Raw genomic sequence first — 18512 nt, forward strand, 5'->3', positions numbered from 1 at the left:
CATCCTTTTTTTGTTATGATGATGCCATCGTTTCAGAGAGGCCCAAAGAGAGGTGTGCAACCTATTGCCCATACGTGCATCCAGGGCCTGTCCTGTCCTTTCCCTGCATCAGATTGGGCAGACTTTGGTCAGCAGCCATGCCTGGTGCCACCTTCGTTTACATAGCTGTTCAACCTGCATGCATTTCAAGACAGAAAGGTTAGCCCAACGACGAGGGGCTCGCGATGCGTGTAACGTTTAAAAAAAAAAGGGGGAAAAAAAATAAAAAAGACTGGGGAAACTAGTAGTCTCCTTGGTCCAACCCAAGATGGGGTCATATGGGGGGGGGGGGGGGGGGTAATCGTATTGTTGACATGAAAGGCTGCAGCATGACAGGTCAGACTGAAACGAGGTAAATAACCACAAAGTGTGAGCATCTCTACAGCACGACCGACGCACAGCAGCCTGTGCATCTCACCAATGACACCCCTCAGTCATTTCTGACACATTGGGGGGCAGAGGACCACCGGGGACGGCACCCACAGCTTTGCCCCAGCTCTCCCCGAGGCAGTCTCGCCCCTTTCCGACTTACCGGATTTGAAAAACGCCGCTATGTCTGCCGCGTCCTTCGCAGCCTCATCTAGTCCCTCCGCTGCGCTCATGGCTGCGGTCGCTTCGGCGGAAATAGCGATGGATATCCTCAAAGGCTTTTACAGCTGCAGAAACAATCTATCATCAAAAGCGGGTCCTGACGCCTTTCATTCAAGCAAATCCGACCATACAATCTCGGCTCCCCTCATTAAGCGACAGACCTTCTCCTCCATTTTGGCCGAGAAGGGAAAATCCTGGCGACCGATCGGCGGCGCTCCCGAGTTGGGACGTGAGGCAGGGGAGGAGGTGGAGGAGGAGGAGGAGGAGGGGGAGGAGGAGGGGGGATAGGGGTGATAATGAGTGAAGGCGGAGGTAAAAGAGGAGGAGAGCTGAGGAAGGAGGGCTATTCCGATTCGAAGGGGTGGGTAAGGGTGGGATATCCTGGGATTCCGTTGCGGGGGGGTGTGGGGGTTTGGTGCAGTGTACGACACCCAATTTTTTGGTGTGCGCCACAGCACATCAGCAGCCCCCCAGCGTCACTCCCTGTGGTGCTGATGCAGGCTGTGTCAGGACCTTTTATCTTAATTGCCCAGACACAGATGTTAAGACATATGTCAGAAGGACGGCCGTGGATATCCCTGCATCTTTCCCCCCCATACCCAACGTAGCCGTTCCTGTATTTAACCAAACAATGTGTTCAGTTCTTTAGAGAAACGCGAGAGGAGAAGTACCTCAGGCAGTTTTCAGACGCTGCTCAGTTGGACCAAACATGGTTTTGCCGATAAGATGAACAAAACGACTATTAAAAAGGGATGAGTTCACTCTTTCTTCATCTCCCAGTGATGAAGATGATGCTACGGTATGAGGTCATTTGCCCCACAAACCTAACCCAGTTCTCCCTGACAGCTGCAGCTTCGAGTTAAGGACGGCACGCTGCTGTCACCTAGAGGTTGCCTGCAGAAACTGCGCCAGCAAAGCGCGCACTCGGGATCTGCGTAATCTGACACATGGTCATGAACAACTTCAGTTATCTGCCTTTCTGACAAATTAAACTGTCATACTTGTGTTTTTAGTTCGAGCAAATTTAAAACGAAGCGCTCAAGAAAGACGAAAATGATATAAAACCAGCCTGCGTTGTTCAGTTTGGTCCTCCAGCGTGACGCTGCTGTTGTTTATCGATGGTCTTGTTGACTACATCTGTCATTGTGTCCATAGTTTCAACAGTTTCACGCAGTACCACATGTGACTGTTGTGTTTCACTTTATCCCGTGAGAGGCAGGACCAGCCTTCTGCCCCCTAGCCCCCCTTTTCAAGCCGTGTATCCTTGGAAACTAGAAACAACACGAGTGTTTGGTGGAGGCTCAGAGCTTGTGCAGAATCAATTCAAATTATAAGCCAAATGAACTGATAAGCGAGTCGTGGAGCATTGAGTAGTAAATCTAGAGCTCCTTTATTGAGACGGGCCTCCTGTGAGGGAATGTGCGAGCCATGTCCTTCAGTTCTCGGATCGCTAAAGTCAGCTACAGAAGCAGACCCACCCAGCCCTCCGTGACTGTGGAGACACTGAAGGAAATGCAGGTTTGAAAGAGAATCCTGGTAGCGTGACACTTATTTTTTTTTTTTTTTGAGAAATCTCACCAGCAGCCACGATGCTCAAACTAAATCTTTTACCCCAATCGTTTAAAAACGTTGACATGATTAAGTAATCTGGGTGCTTGTAATTTCCTTTTGCTGGGCTATAGGATAAAGGTTATGTAAGCTCATTTTTAATAGTTTTGCATTTATTGAGCTGTTTGCCGTCAGGACTATATGAACTATACGGCTATATGTTTTCCTACTTTTTATCATTGTAATGCAAAAGTTTGTATACCTTATTAATATATCAGATTTGTCTTTTTTATTTTACACGTACACACGGACACACATATTCTAAAGGATCACTCATCCAAAGTTAAAGCTGCAGTCTGCAACTCTTTTTCAAGCATAATGCCTGGAACTGTCCGGGGATTCTGAAAGTAGTACATTAAATACCCCAATACAAAAAAAAAAAGAGTTCTAGGTCCCCATATGTCCCGCTAGGTCCCTCCAAAACCAGCAGGTTTGTTTACAAAATTGCAGACCGGACCGGTAAAAGGTAACCAATCAGGTTTACGAGCTGGGCTCTGTTGCCTGTCAATCACCGATTGTGCACGCGCGATACAAGGTAGGCTCGTCCCCACGCTTATTTATCTGGACTATTGAACTTCATTGCGGCTTGTCTACTTACTGTGTCTTCCATGATCGCAAATGACAGGTGAGTTGATGAATAAGGAGTCGTGTAGGCGCATCTGGCGTGCACGTCTACGTGCACGAGTTCTCATGTGTTTTGAAGGGGCGGGACAGGAAGTTGAATAACTTTTTATTTTTCGGTTAAAAAATAAGCATTTCTTGCATTTTGCGACTACGGAGGTCACCGTTTTCAACTTCAAGCGTTCTGATAGATCATGTAAACTCTTAAAATGCCAAAAAGTAGGACTTTACGTATGACAACAACAAATCTTGCAGACTGCAGCTTTAAAGGATATGGTTAAAGTGGATGCTAAATTGAATGGTCCCAGATTTAAGGCCATAATCATATCTGAACTCTGCCTTAAACATATTTGGGAAAACTGCTAAAATAACACAAATCGTTTATTTTGTCCTTGCAAAAGAATTCCCCTCTGTTGTGTCTTTCCTGTTTTGTTGCTTTACAACCTGTAGTTTAAATTAATATAATAGGGGATTCTATGTAGCAATTCTTCATAAAATGGTCTATATTGGGGTAGTGTAACTAAAAGAAAAGAAGATTTTAGAAAAATAATGCTAGTAATAAAATCCCTGACAACTGGGGCGGGCAGTTGTACTGAATACTTTGTCAATTCTTGTTTGGCAAAGTTAGTACTTTTTGCAACAGTTACAGTTTTTAAGTCTCTTGGGGCATTGCTGGAAAAGCTTGATGCTCCTAGCCACAGGGATTTTGTCCCATTCCTCAAAGGCATAGCTGCTCCACTTCCTTCAAGCTGGATGGGCTCTGCTGGTCCAGGTAAGGTTTTGAGCCTCAACGAGAGTATTACTCTTGCCTTAGCGGTATGCCTAGGGTCATTGTCATTCTAAATGGTGGACTTCTGTCCTGGTTTAGTTTTCCTGGATGATTGAAACAGGTTTTCCTCGAGAATTTTCTTGTATTTAACACCATCCATCGTTTCTTCTGTTCTAAATAATTCTCACAGCCCTCCTGATAATAAACATTCCCACAGCATAATGCTGCCTGCCACCACCATGCTTCACTGTGGGAGTAGTGTTCTTGGGAGTGTTTTCTTTGACTGCAAAAAGGGACAGTTTTAGTCTGAGCCGACCAGAGTACCTCCTTCCGCATGCTTTGGGAGATTCCAAAAGGCATTTTTGTAAAACAATCCAAACACAAGTAGTTTGTTGTTTTTTCTATTGAAGCAATCACCATTTTTCCACAAATACTATCTTTATGGTCTATGGCTTAAAATGGTCCTATGGACTGACATTTCAATCTTTATATTTATTGGTACTCCTTTGTGTCTTCCTTGGCCCTTAGGGAGAGCTACTTTGTCTTTATGATGCTGCTTGCTTGATGTTCTTCCTTGCTAAGTGGTGTTGTGGGCTCTGGGACCTTTCACATCACATGTTTGTGAGATCCTGTGACACTTAGACTGTACACCAGCTAAGCTAACTGAACTAATTCTGTGCGTTCTAAAGATGATTGGCAGGCGCAGAGCATAATTCAGGGTTTCAAAAGGGGCCACGTACACATACACGCACTGCTTTTTCCTGTTTTTGATTTTTAGAATTCTTTTCGAACTATTCTTTGCGAGTCCATCACATAGAATCCCTAATCGTATGGATTTGAAATACAGGTTTTAATTCAGCAAAATATATAAAAAGGTTTCAGAAGTTAGTCATGATAAATTTGGCCCACCAACCCAACAAAGTGGTGTTACAGTAGAGTATCATTGGTGTTCACACCAATATTCCCGTCTCTCTTGTGTGAAAAACACACCGACAGAATTAATCTGCGCTCCATTTTCAACTTTCAACTCCCAAAGCCCTTTTGATAATTGCTCTGAGAGCCACTTCAGTATTAGACTCAGTAGTGTCACAGCTGTTGTCAAAAATAACTGTGTAGCCACATGACATTCTGTTGTTGTTGTTGTTGTTGTGTTATGAGCCTCAGTCCACTAGATGGTGGTGTGTTCCTTGAATAGCTGCCTTGAGATTGCCCCCAGCCTCGGAGGGCTGGATGGGGCAGAAAGATGACGAGGACTGCCAACTTTAAACAAACTGTTTTCTTCATTAACGTTGAACTCCATCAGCGTTGTAGTAAATGATCTCACTGTTTTGTTTGTGTGACAGGCAAAATTTGTTCAAAAGCATGGGGTCAATATTCTACTTGTAGTCGTTTACTCAGTTACTCTTTATGAATTAGTTCTATATTGTGGACAAAAAGTCTTAAATGTTGCAGCTACTACAATCTGCTCCACTGACTGTGTATAAACTGATTCAGTTTGGTCTGATTTCTGTGGGCTATTGATCAAAATGAAAGTGAAGCTATGTCTGCGCTGAGTGGTCCGACCCATTGTAGACAGCTTATACATTATCTGTTGATCTCTTTCTATGTTTTGAGTCTGCAAATGCACTTTAGCAAAAGCAGTCTTACTTCAAACAGCGGCGATAATGGAAATTAATGGCACTTTTCTTGGTCATGATTCTGACACTCAACCCAAAAGTGGTTTATAAGTAAATAATCCATAAAAATAGAAATGATGCACATTGTTCTCAAACATTTTCTGGTTGTGACATTTTGAGCTACATCTGTTTTAAAGTGTTCTCGCTCGGCTCTCTATGTATTTGTGTCAGTGTGAATACTCTTTTGAAAAACATGAACCTCTCTCTGTCTTAGTCTATGTATTCTCTTTCAGATCTTGGTGCCTCCTCATTTATAATTTACAGTCACTCTCCTGTTTCACAGGAGCCCACAACAACCAGCCGGTTTCAACGTAGAAAACTCAGTCATGGCATTGTTCAAAATTGATGACCACGCCGCTTTTTAATGCAAAGCTTTGCAGTCATTTCTTCAGTGAAAACTGCCGGTCAGATGCTTGTGGACAAAGCTGTGCATATCATCTACTGGTCAGCACAGTAACACCTAATGGAATTCGATATTCATTTTGTTCAAGGTCCCTTTGTCATTATACGTGTGTGTGTTGTTGTGCATGTGTACATTTGTTATTCGCAACATTAATGGTTTCACTCTCAACACGTTACAAACTGGTGCCTGGTCAGAAACCCTTGACCTCCCAATTAATCACTGAGAGTCATATACAGCTTTAACATAATTTTTTACTCCGTTTGCATATAAGTGGGTCAGGATGTTTAAAAAGTGATCGCTGCATCCTGAAATAATTTCAGGAACAAGACAAAGGACCCAATGAGTTGACCATATATGGCTTCACCTTATATCCACAGGACCGAAAGGATGACACTAACTGTGAAGGGTTGGAATGTTGCAGGGCAGCTGTACAACCAAAACTGCAACTGAGCCACAAAGACACTACATGAGACAGCGTTGCTAGATGAGGGTTATCTCTGTAGTGCAAGCAGCTCTTGTATCCAACATTGGGATTCAATATCTCCCATGAGATTTGACCATTTTTTAACAAACAGAGAGAGCACAAACTTTCCAGGGAACAGTGGTTGTAGGAAGAGCTAACAAATGAGCAATCCTTTCAAGATACTCCTCCTGTCTCAGCGTGCGACACACCGTGACAAAGCTTCACATTCTCTATTGCATCCACAGAATGAGATAAGCCTACAACAGCATGTTACACCAGCTGACTCAGTCTTGTCCCAGCTCTCAGAAGTCCTGTGTTTGTGCCCCACTGGGTCGGGGCTTTTTAACTAAACAACGAGGACACTGCAGAGTATCCCGCAGGAGGTCATTGTGCTGTGTCTGATAGTTAATGTTCCTTGGGGTAAATTACAAATTAACCTGGACAAATCCCTTGTTTAATCCATAGCAAAACTGTTTCCAGTTTGCTAAAAGCAATATTTTGTGAAATAAAAAGTCCACACAAGCAAATCTTGTTTTTTTTTTCAGCAAGATAGATAAGTTAGTCATTATTTATTTTATTTGAATAAGTTAAATTATTCGTTTAACAGCTCTTTCATCTCAGCTTCACACATTTCACACATTAACACTGTTCTGTAGTGTTGAACCAGGCTTGCATCAGCTGCATGAAGCGTTATGATCCATTTTAGGTTCAAACTCAGATGAGACTGAAAAAGTCAAATGACACAAGCAGTGCAGTTAGAAGATGCGGCATAACAGAACAACAGAGCACTGTTCTACTGTCTGCAAAATGTTACGATTCTTCTCTTCACCTGCCTTAAGAAGCTGTGACTGTAATCTGTTCATTTTGTTAGTTCCAGTCAGCATACAATGGTCATGCATACAATATTGAAAGAAGTGTTAAGTGTGTGAAACTTGTAGTCCTTTGAGAGGGTGACAGATCTCTTATAAAGCACCACCTTCTATTTACTAGGCTGAGGCACTATGTAGTTTATTGCCCCGTGTTTGATAGAAACTTGATGTTTCCCCACCCAAGGTGATTTGCATTACACGTATCAACAACCTTTCCACCCCCAGCCTCCATCCTCCTTGTCTCTCTATCCCATTGTTGTAATAGATTCGTAAGGTGAGAGCAGGACCTCGATAATTACCTTGCCGACAGGATGTCATCCAACACCACATTATCTAGTTAGCAGTACCCTTTTAGGAGCAACACTCTCATAATTTCAGGGCTTTAACCTTTCTCACATGGCAAATAAGAAGGCTGATTGTTGTTGTAGTGTAGCAAAGCCACTTGTTCTCTGTCCTGTCGTCTTTGTTGGGAGCTGTAATTCTCTAATGTCATGAAAAGCAAAGGCAATTAAGAGGGCAGAGTGACTTGAAAAGAAGTGTCAGTCTGAGGCCGTCGACAACTATGCTGCATTTTAAACCAGACTATCAAAGCAAGGTAAGGTGACCCAAGAGTTCTGGTGTTACAGACATCTTGGCTACTTGATTATCTACTTTGGCCAGATGTAATTCATCATTAATTAGCTGCTGCGTTTGCTCTGTGTGTCTTTTTGGAAAAAAAAACAAAAGTTTTATTCAGCCTTATTTTAAAATGTTTTAACTTCACGCAGATTGTGCAGGCTTCTCACATACTGGTTGATTTTATATCCCGCTTCCCTGCGTCTTGTTTAATTATTTGAGAAAGATATCATCCGAGCTGTTTTTTTTACTTCCTAGTTATTGCAGCTTTGAAGAATCCCACGTCAATGGGCTGCAAATTTGATAAAACATGTAGTTTAATGAAGCCCCAAGTCATAATATTGCAAGGACACATCTGACTGTCAGAACCTCCCTTAGATTACAACACACAAAAGTAACTGCAATTACAGATAAGAGAATTTCTGCTCAAGTAGATATGGCAAGCTAAGATAAGATCACACTTTTGCCCTGCTTCTTTTTTATCTGCAGATTCTGCTTCTGACATCAACTGTCCAAAAAATACAAAGGAGCTCTGTGATGATCAAAATGATCATTATGAGTATTTGCTTGAATTGTTTTTAAATAGTGTGTATGAAATGTACACTTTTTTCTGCTATTTTAAAATGGAAGATGGCTCTGAGGGATAATTTCCTATTGGACAGTAGATCTTTGATGAACGCTTTTCATAAGTTTGAAAGTGCACCTTTTAGCTCTTTTTTTTTTCATTAGTTTTCCACCTCCACACTTTCATTATTGTGGAAATTAATAGCTTCACTGTGAAACATTAATACTCAAATTGTGTTTCAGTTGGAAGCTCAGTGATATTTTCCTATCTCTTCTTTTTCTGGGGCAGAATGTTTGTACAAGATACCGCTCTAATAGACCAAATAACATAGTATGAAAATTCAAGAATTTGGTAAAAAAATTGTATGTCATTTTTGGTTTGCTGTAAATGATCAGATTATTAAATGTCTAATTGCCAATTCAAATGCATCTTCACTTCCTGTTAGTTACTATGATTGACTGCAAATGGTAGTTTCAGTGAGCCAACATAAAGGGGTGTTATGTAAAAGCACTTACTGTGCAATGAGAAAGTTCGAGGAGGTCATTAATTCAAACATTTGTCTATAAGTACACATTATTGGAAGGTGAGGCCACTGTACCATGAACTGGACAAAGACCTAAGATTATATGGAATTAGCTCCAGATTTTCTGTTCAGATGGCCACGGAGACCAGAGGTATCTGGGGATTGTAAAGCTTATATCAGTAAAGGTAATGCATTTAACTCCAAGAACACTGCAACAGATTTTTAGTGTCATAATCGCATCATCATGTTTTAGGCCTGTTTTGCTGGCAGTGGAGCTGGTAGGTTTAGGCTGGTGGGACTGAATGGACTGTTCAGCATAAACTTGGACTATCAGCTAGATACAGTCGTCGAAACTAGGAAGCAGATGGTTGTTCCAACATGAAAATGAGCCCACACACATGGAACTAAGTTGTGGAATGGGTAAAATAAGCTAAAACGGAGAATTTGGAGAATTCAACAATTCCTGACCTCAAGCCTTTTCCACAATATGTGAATAACTCCTAAAAGTTGGGATTCATACAAGACAGCTAACAAATTAGCACTATGTTTTCTACCAAGGGTTACACATATCAAAGCACAATTCTGCCAGAACACTTCTGGACAAGAAGGGTTTAGTCTAATTTTAGTTGATTTTATGCAACTCCTGATACCTTCATTTTAATAAATGAAAACTTATGCACGAAATTCTCTTTTATTTATTCATTCTGTCCTGGGATGAGAACAGTTCAGAGCCCATACTGAAAGCCCCATCTTGCCACACAATTCATATCCAAGAAGAGTGATGTAAACTGAATATGTGGAATAGAATTAAATGGAAATAAATGAAAAAAAAATTTTATCTTGGGATATTATAATGTTTCTGTAGTTTGTATGTCACGAGTGAACACATTTCTAAGTGTGTATCTACCTGTGTCAGTGGGATTTTGAAACTTAGAAGTGAATGTTATCTTGTCTCGAATTCAAACAGATGTATTTTTGAGCTTTTGTCGTTCTTTGAGAGGGATTATTTCTATCGTGAGCCCAGCTGGCTGAAAAAATTCAGACTTCTGATTGATGTGGCCATTAAACATATGGCAGGTATAGCTTTGGCTCAGCTGGCCGGGTGGTCACCACTGACAACATGATAGGCCTAAGGCTCGGAGGGTGAGAGTGCACATGCAGATAAGAAAGCGGTAGCAGGTTATAGAGGAGATATAGGGGAGGAGAGGTGTAGAGGCAAGGAGCTGACATGTCACGGGTGTTCAGAAAGCAGGTCTGGAGACAAATTGTTTCAGACATCATTCGGGTAAGAGAATTCCGGCAGCTCGGCTCTTGTTTTTATTGTGTCATTGGAAGATACTCTCCTATTTTTGTTTATGTACCCACATAATTGTCATGCATTTGTGCCTCTTACAAGCACTGATTGCATATTTCACTTACTAATGTTTGATTTGAAGTAAAAGAGACAACAGTACCCGCAAAAAACATAGTTCACATGCTGCTGTGCCTAATTTGACAGTATGTATTGTTTCTACTCCTGATGATTTGGATAAAAAAATGACTGAATTTAACATTGATGTCCTGTTGCTCATTTTTTTTTTACTGTTACTTTTCAAAAGCAACCGTTTGTTTATTACAGGGATTGTCAGTCTGGCCGTGGCTTATCTCTGGTTGGGGCTTTGTTTGCCTCTGAAAGCTTTTAATGCTGTAGCTGTTATTACAATGGACCACATCTGCTGGCTTCTGAGAGTGTGCAATGCAAATGACTAAAAGAGGATGTGTGTCTAACATTGGCAGAGAATGCCATTGTTGGCTAGTGTATTTTGTGTGTGAGTGTGTATTGCATACAGTTGTGACTTAGTCTGCTCGTTTGTATAGTCTGCACAACAATTTATTGCTTCTGTATGGTTGTGTTTGCTTCGATGACTGAGGTGGCTGTGTACATTTTTGGAATTAAGGCAGGAAGAAAGAGTGAAGTGGTCAGCCGCCAACTGTTGGCTTGGTATGCTTTTTTATGGTCGACCTATAATGGAAGTATTTGTGTGTATAATGTGTGTGTGTCTCTAGAGACTTTGACAAGGTTTTTGTAATTCACTGTCAGAGTTCTCCAGAGAACATTTCTATACATTATATATATATATATATATATTTATGTGTGTATGTACTGTACATATGTAATATGTCATTTCCAGCCACTGCTCCTGAGAGCTGGATGAAGGTGCCTGGGAATTCTTATCATGATTTTTTGAGTATTTTAACCTTGTTGCACTATACAAATTAGCACATTAGTGTGTCTATTGCTAGCTCCCTATCTAAAGCTGATAATGTTGACACCCACTGCAAGTGAGATTGTTGGCATGCTACTGCTCAGCCAGCCTTCACAAGGCCAACTCCTCAGGGTCTAACTAACAAGAAACGTTACTTTGAGCTTTAACCATTCAGTCATGTAGTGTACAATATGTTGCATTTGTCCTCTTCATCTATGTCCATGTCTATCGTTCTCCTTCTTTGAATTCAGTCATTTTTTTTCTTCTATTTTTCAACTTTATTTTTCTTTTCTTGCTTCCACAACATCATGTCTTTAATCTTTCTTCCTACTTCTTTATCCATCCGCTCTCACATATTTGTCTTAATATCTTTTTTAATCTTTTTGATTTGACATCTATTTTCCGTGTACTCATTTTAATCGCTGAGTCAGATTTTCATCAGATTGGTTCTTCGAAACTTGTCAGAACTGTTCTTTCCAGTTTGATCTTCATCCATCCACCCATCCATCCATCCATGCATCCATCCATCCATCCATCCATCCATCCATCCATCCATCCATTTTCTATACCCGCTTAGTCCAGTTCAGGGTTGTGGGGGGCTGGAGCCTGTCCCAGCTGCCATCAAGCGCAGGGTGGGATACACCCTGAACAGGTCGCCAGTCCATCACAGGGCCCAATACAATATGCAGACTAATTTAGGATGCTTTAATGTACAGTCTATATACTCAAGTGAATAATATAGTCTTTTAGCAGTTTGCATCAATTGGGATGAAAATCCCAATTGTGGTATATGGCTGAAAAAGTGGCATAAGGCTAACTAAGAATTACAGAATTTCTTCAACTACATGAATTCACAACAAAGGAACACAGAGACACTGAGATGACATGAAACTTGATCACTTATCAGCCATTTCCGGTGTAAATTTTAATCCAGTTGTTAACAATTATCTAAAAATAACTGGTGCATCAACAAGCTACCTCTCAAGTGTGTTTTTTTTTTTGGCATAGCCAGTCTGCTTTGTTGTAGACGAGGACTTTACGAGAATGTCTGACCATGGTGACGTTAATGCAACAAGTACTTTAAAGCTTTACGGTACTAGAGCTATGCTTTTTATATCCAGACAGACAAAAAGAACAAGCCAAAAGGGGACTGTCTGTAAGTGCAGGTTGCTGCCAGCGCACCACGCAACAGCAGGTTTCACGGAATTTATTGGCTGGCATTGTTTCTGTTACTAAGTAGCAAAACTTGGCAAACAATCACTTGTTTTTAAGCTTCCTATTTTGTTAGATGATCCATTGAGAGACCCCTGCGCAGGTACTAAAAGACTCAGAGGAGACATGGAAGGAGCTCTCACAAGTAAAAGGAGGAAAACAAAGCAGAACGCTGGATTTTTTGAGGGGATACTCATATCTGTTTGTGATATTTTGCGGAACTATAATTTTGTGTCATATTGCACGCTGACAGAACACTGGATTATTTATTGGGGATTTATTTCTCATATATTCCACTGTTCATTCATTAACAGAACAAATTGTTATTTACATTATGTCTGAGCAATAACAGCCTCTTCACTGCACATTAAGTGTGTGATAGATGGTTTAGTGGCTCAATGCTCTGGTCTCGTGATGGCTTCACTTCAGCCAGTCCCGAGTGTTAGTTTTCTTCAAAAAGCATTTAAGTCAGTACGTAATCAAACTCAAACAGGTGCATGTTAAATTTTTGTTCAACTTAGCCAACCTAATTCCATTTACGTTTGTCAATGCTTTTCTGTTTAGCAAAAGTTAAAGGAGGAGCGTGAAGCTAAGCGTGCCCAGCTGGATGGAAGGCATGACTACACCCTCAGTATTGTGGCCTCATGCCTGGGACTGGAGAAGGCTGATGTGGAGGATGCCATACTGGAGGGGAATCAGGTACTTCACACTCAAACTTTCCCACAGATTTTTTTCACTTTGATAGAAAACTGCAGTATACATAAAGCTAGAAGAAATAGGTGTGGTGTTCATGCCAGAATGGCGGAATATGCAATTACACAAGTGGTAAGTTTCCTCTGTTTGTGCCAGATGTTTGTCTGCTTCATCTTTATCACGCCTCAAGGGGAAATACTGCACCTTTTAGCCTTTATTAATGATTCATTAAACTAGTTATTTGCCTTTTTATAACTTTACTTCAATAATAAATTGATCTCACATTTTTAGTCACTTGTACATTTCTTTTTTCAATATATGAAAAACTGATAAAATGTGTTTTGTTTATTAATTCAAGTCAATGATTTTGTAGCTGTAAAAGTGAAAAAAACTCGAGACGAATGTCGTCTCAAGCACTGATGAAAGTTTTTCAATCTACTTTCAAAAGTCAACTGGTGGGAAAAAAAACCAGCAGATCAACGTGATAACCAGTGCCTGTTGAACTGAAAGTAGCGTCAGGCACTTTTCACAACAGTAACATTCTGCATTTTGCTTTAAATCATGAATGGTATTGATCTAATGATGTATCGTAATGCAACAGTCACAGAACACATTTCTACAGTTACTTTTAATACTTTCAGTACATATTCATGGTATATTTGAACACTTATGGACTAATATTGTCAACACAGGACTATTACTTCTAATGACTACATTTACAGTGTAATCTTAGTATGGCTGCAACTGTAGAAAATGTGAATACACTGCCTTTGCAGGATGTTTAAATTTAGTTTTGTACATCTCCATTAAGTTCTGACATTGAATAACCCACGGGGTTGAACTGTTCTTTCTATCTTTTACAGATTGACCGAATGGAGCAATTCTTTGTGTCAAACGGTCTACCGCACCTCATGTTTTACTATCAGGACACTGAGCCAGCTGAAGGTGGTAACATAGTGGAAATTTTTACTTGGTGGATCAAGAAAAAAAAAAGAATGAAATGTGTAGATTCGATCTAACTTCTGCAAATTAAGTTGAGGTTCTGTCTTGTATGAAATTATCTTTGTCACCGGGGATATTCATGACTGTAGTTAAACAGTTGTCTAAAGATCCTTTGGTTCTATTCAGGTGACAGTGAGAAGTTAAAGCAGTAGTTCACAATATATATCACGTTGCTTTTGTTCTATTCTTTGTTTCAGAAGCTGCAGCGGCTGCAGCCTCTGCACCCACGGCGCTTGTTTCACAGCAGCCTGGTCAAAGGAAGAAGTCTAAAGTGTTTGTGACAGACGGGAGGGATGTGGCATTAACTGGAGTGTGTGTCTTCTTCACCAGAGCCAACACTTCGAAAGCAATAACCTCTGAGAACATACACAGAGTGAGTCTCTATGTATTATTTGAACAAAAACAAGGAAGTCACGATGGTCTTTCAAAGTATGCAAAGATTGATTGGTTGATTGACATAAAGCAAAACTGTGTGATTGATTTGACTACAGTAATAAAGGACATCATCAAATCCAGTACAAAACAGCTCCATAGCTGCAAGGCAAAACTTGAAAACTGCTTTATGGATAAGAGAAATGTGGAAGAAATAAAGCCTGTTCGGCTTATTGATAGATTTGAAAAACATGAGCAAAAATTGATAGAAATTAGAAAGTAAATAACAGCCTCTGAACAATGAGTCACTGATACTTATACCACCTGTTTTACAAAGTGTCCGGCTTGCAAATAATTCCTAATTGGATGCAGCAGGAAAGAACCCAGACAAATGTTCCATTCATTTTAGTCATGGTAGAGCGTATTCCACGAACTTGCCATCCTTTCCTCTGGAAAAATGACATCATTTGTCATTTTATAACAAACACAGCCAGGGCTCCAGGAAGGAAGAGGTTAAGGTAAATTGTAATTTGTGTAGACCTGTGTGTCACCTGTTTCACTGTGATTTCCTATTTGTGTGATAAAAGGATCCATGGAGGCTTTGTCTCATCCAGAGATAAGTGAGGCAGTGGGTGGGGGGTTGCTCATCAATAGCACAGTGATATCCCAGGCAGCTCTGGCCATTGATTGTAGCTGGTCACCTGCTGGCTGCAGAAAAGCTAATAACCACTACTGATAACATGCCATGTTTGCTACAAGACACACAGAGGAGGGACCGTGTGTACTTGTTCGTGTGTGTGTGTGTGTGTGTGTGTGTGTGTGTGTGTGTGTGTGTGTGTGTGTGTGTGTGTGTGTTTGTGTCAGAGATTGAAAGAGATCTTTGGTGTACATGCCTACATTATACAGATCATTCTATATTTTAACTTGATGGGATAAGATTTAAAGCAAAACAAGAATCATAACTGATTGATTAAATCAGAGATTACATTTTTCTGTGGACGCAGGATATGTACTGGGATGTTTTATGGTGAGGATGGGACCCAAATGCACTCTGGAAGCAGTATGGGGGAGAATTGAAAATTAGCTTTACTTCATTGATGGAAAAAAAAAAGATTATATAAAAAAAAAAGAAAGAAAAAAATCAGAAACACAAACAATCCTGCAGGTGTCAATGAGCAATCTGCAATGAACCTGGCTAAGAGTGGTTAGAAACTGGTGGGTAGAGGGTGATTAAGGAAAGTGAATACAGGTGTGATAATTGGGAACAGGAAGCAGGTGGTGAATGGCACGCTGAACAAGACAAAAGTAAGGGTTTGAACTTATATTGAATGAAACATGGCCAGATGAAAAGAAAGAAACAAATAATTCTCTTCAATCAACCATCTATAACCAAAATACCACAATGAATATTTGTGCCCATTGTGAATTAAGGTCCATCATTATTTCGAACTTGCAGACAACTACACATTCAGTATCAGTTCTATGAAAATAAACATTGCACTGTTTTTTATTTCTTTCCTTGTTTTACAAAAATGTTTCCAGATGGTGGATTTGGAGTTAAAAGGGCTTCTTATACAACTGAGGAAACACAATTTTAGTCAGAAAATTAAGACAGGAGGTGCAACTCAAACTAACAAAGAATCAAACAAAATAAATATATCTTAGTATTTGAGTTACTGGCCCAACTGCTGAAAGTAAAACAACCAAAAACCTATTTAAACTAAACTGACTATCCCAAACCAAAACAAAACAAAACAAAAAAAGGAGAAGCACCACCAAATTTTAACTAATTACAGGATTAAAGCAAAAAAGTGTCTAACTTAGCTTCACAGGCTGTTCAGGGCTTTAGCTTATGCAAGACACACACTTTTACAACTCTACACTCAGTTAAGAGCTGCCCCGGTGAATGAGTCCTCCTCAGAGCCTTTTGAAGATGCGGGTGTCAGATCAGCTGTCATGATTGGTCCAGTGTCCCGAAGCTGGTCCAATAGATTTTCCACTGGAGAAAGGCAGGTCAAAGGCTCCAAACAGCCAACCTTAAATGTGTGTTGCCACGCTCCAATCTGCATGGAGGGAGGCTGCACCACTTCTTCCAAGGCCAAGGCCTGTAACATGCACTCTTTTCTCACTTTGTAGGATGTGAATTTCAACATGTTGGACACAACGGATGTGGGCCTGTTAAAAAGTGTGGAGCAGCTGCTCTCTGAGATCTTTATTCCCACGCTGAGGAAGATGAATCATGGCTGGGGGGAACTAGCCAGTCTCCAGGCCCAGGCTGTCAAACAAGACTTCATATCGTCACTTGAAAGTTTTGTGTCTGTTCTTACTGGAGCACAGGAGAGCCTACAAGAAAAGGTGGGACACAGAAACTAGTGGATGACTAAATCAACAGCTGATTTAAATATTTGTGCTCATATCACACCCATGCGAGTACCAGGGAACCAGTGAGCAGCTCAACCACACACACAAAGATACATGATTGTATGGATTAAAGATAAACAAATTGTAGATACATAAAACCTGTGTGAACGTCTGTGAAAGAGTTGTTTTTTTCATCCCAACTGCGTATTGCCTGTTTCATGGTGTCACTTAGACATTCAGCAAAAGCACAGCAACCTCACAAATTTGTAAATGTGCCTGTTATGACAACAGCCTTTATCAATGATTAGTTCATTTTTGTTTCACAGCATAAACTTTCAGCAAAACTGTGTATGCAAGCACACATTTACATCCAGAGACAAGCAAATCCCAGACACCACAGAACAAAACTGTCTTGTCATTGCTTCCCTCCAGGTTACTTTTAAAGAGTGTGACTCATTTGACTTGCGGGTCTTGAAAGGCCCAGCAGACTACATGGCAGCCGCCAACAGCACAGAAACAACAGAAAAGATAGAGGCCTGCATGAAAGTGTGGATCAAACAGATAGAACAGGTAAGAGGGTATTCTCAAGGGTACCAGCCTTTTAGCGAGATTAAGCTTGCTGTAATCTTGCATGCCTTTTATGTTGTACAGAGCAGTTTACGGCCAGATTTCGAAAGGGAATTCATTCTCACATCTGTGTTTGCTAGAATTGTTTTTGATTGAAGCTGAACAGGTCAAGTGTAAGAGCAGCAAATGCTTGAAATGCATGCTTATCCTGAAAGGAAGCAAAGCTATCTGACAGTCAGATTTTGCAAGTTTATAACTGTATGGTTGAGCAGCATCACTGTATCATACAATCGTATATTGTTGTTGTTATGGCAACTTAATATATTACATGTTTTGACCCGGTTCAGCTAAAGGTCCATTGGAGAGGGTGCAAGAGTACCAAAAGAAACCCAAAAAGGCTGCCAATAAATTAAATGTGCTTGAGCCACCAAAGGGTGAACTGCAGACTTTATTTGACCAGACACAGAATAAAGCAACTCTGCTCTCTAGGTTCTAGCTGAGAGTGACCAACTTAGAAAGGAGGCCGATGACCTCGGCCCTCGTGCCGAGTTGGACCACTGGAAGAAACGGATGTCCCGCTTCAACTACCTTCTGGATCAGCTGAAAAGTCCTGATGTCAGGGCTGTACTGGGTGTGCTCTTAATGGCCAAATCTAAGCTCATTAAGGTCAGGATCTCAACTGATGACTGCAACATAGGACTCATTCTGTCAAATCCTTCATATGAAATATTTAGCACTGTAAATGTTTGGCGTGATGCAGACCTACAATGAATGAAATAAGGGTGTGTTTGCTTTAGTCATGGCGGGAACTAGACAGAAGGATCACTGATGCAGCCAATGAGGCCAAAGACAATGTGAAGTACCTCTACAGCCTGGAGAAGTTTTGTGATCCCCTCTACAACAGTGATCCTGTAAGGAAAAAAAAAATCTCTTTAAAGATGACGGGGTGTGCTGCATTAAAAGCAGACCGGATGTTATGTATCCTGTTACACATATGTGTGAAAACGAGATGTAATTTGTTTCAGGTGTCAATGGTGAATGCGATCCCAGGTTTGATCAATGCCATCAGGATGATTCATAGCATTTCTCGATACTACAACACATCGGAAAAAATAACATCCCTTTTTGTCAAGGTAATGGAGCTAAGGCATCCGTTCTACAAAATGTGTCAGTGCTTATTAAATTGTAATATAATCAGCAGTGGTATTCAGTAGATGTTTTTGCTCAGTCTTTTTTTTTTTTTTTAAAGTTTCTTTTGAATTGTGCTCAAGATAATTGATATATAACATCCCAGTGTATGCATTACAGAATTATGAA

The 18512-nt window shown here is 40.6% G+C and overlaps 2 protein-coding genes across 6 annotated transcripts in view; one reads left to right on the plus strand and one right to left on the minus strand.

Annotated features, from left to right (window-relative positions):
• Positions 1-843, minus strand: part of triob (trio Rho guanine nucleotide exchange factor b) — a 99580-nt gene extending 98737 nt beyond the window's left edge. For all 5 annotated transcript variants that reach the window (XM_075465089.1, XM_075465086.1, XM_075465085.1 and 2 more), the window contains exon 1: positions 572-843. In XM_075465089.1, the coding sequence (XP_075321204.1) occupies positions 572-641 (70 nt within the window). In that variant the 5' untranslated portion in view covers positions 642-843. The remainder of the gene's footprint in view (positions 1-571) is intronic.
• A 1144-nt stretch (positions 844-1987) lies between these two features.
• dnah5 (dynein, axonemal, heavy chain 5) overlaps positions 1988-18512 on the plus strand; it is a 103958-nt gene continuing 87433 nt past the window's right edge. Inside the window, exons 1-9 of the mRNA XM_075465094.1 lie at positions 1988-2148; positions 12765-12899; positions 13757-13838; positions 14096-14268; positions 16404-16622; positions 17061-17198; positions 17685-17861; positions 17993-18106; positions 18221-18328. Coding sequence (XP_075321209.1) covers positions 2059-2148; positions 12765-12899; positions 13757-13838; positions 14096-14268; positions 16404-16622; positions 17061-17198; positions 17685-17861; positions 17993-18106; positions 18221-18328 — 1236 coding nt within the window. The 5' untranslated portion in view covers positions 1988-2058. The remainder of the gene's footprint in view (positions 2149-12764; positions 12900-13756; positions 13839-14095; positions 14269-16403; positions 16623-17060; positions 17199-17684; positions 17862-17992; positions 18107-18220; positions 18329-18512) is intronic.

Source organism: Odontesthes bonariensis, chromosome 5 (genome assembly GCF_027942865.1).
Source record: "Odontesthes bonariensis isolate fOdoBon6 chromosome 5, fOdoBon6.hap1, whole genome shotgun sequence".
NCBI classification, from domain to species: Eukaryota; Metazoa; Chordata; class Actinopteri; order Atheriniformes; family Atherinopsidae; genus Odontesthes; species Odontesthes bonariensis.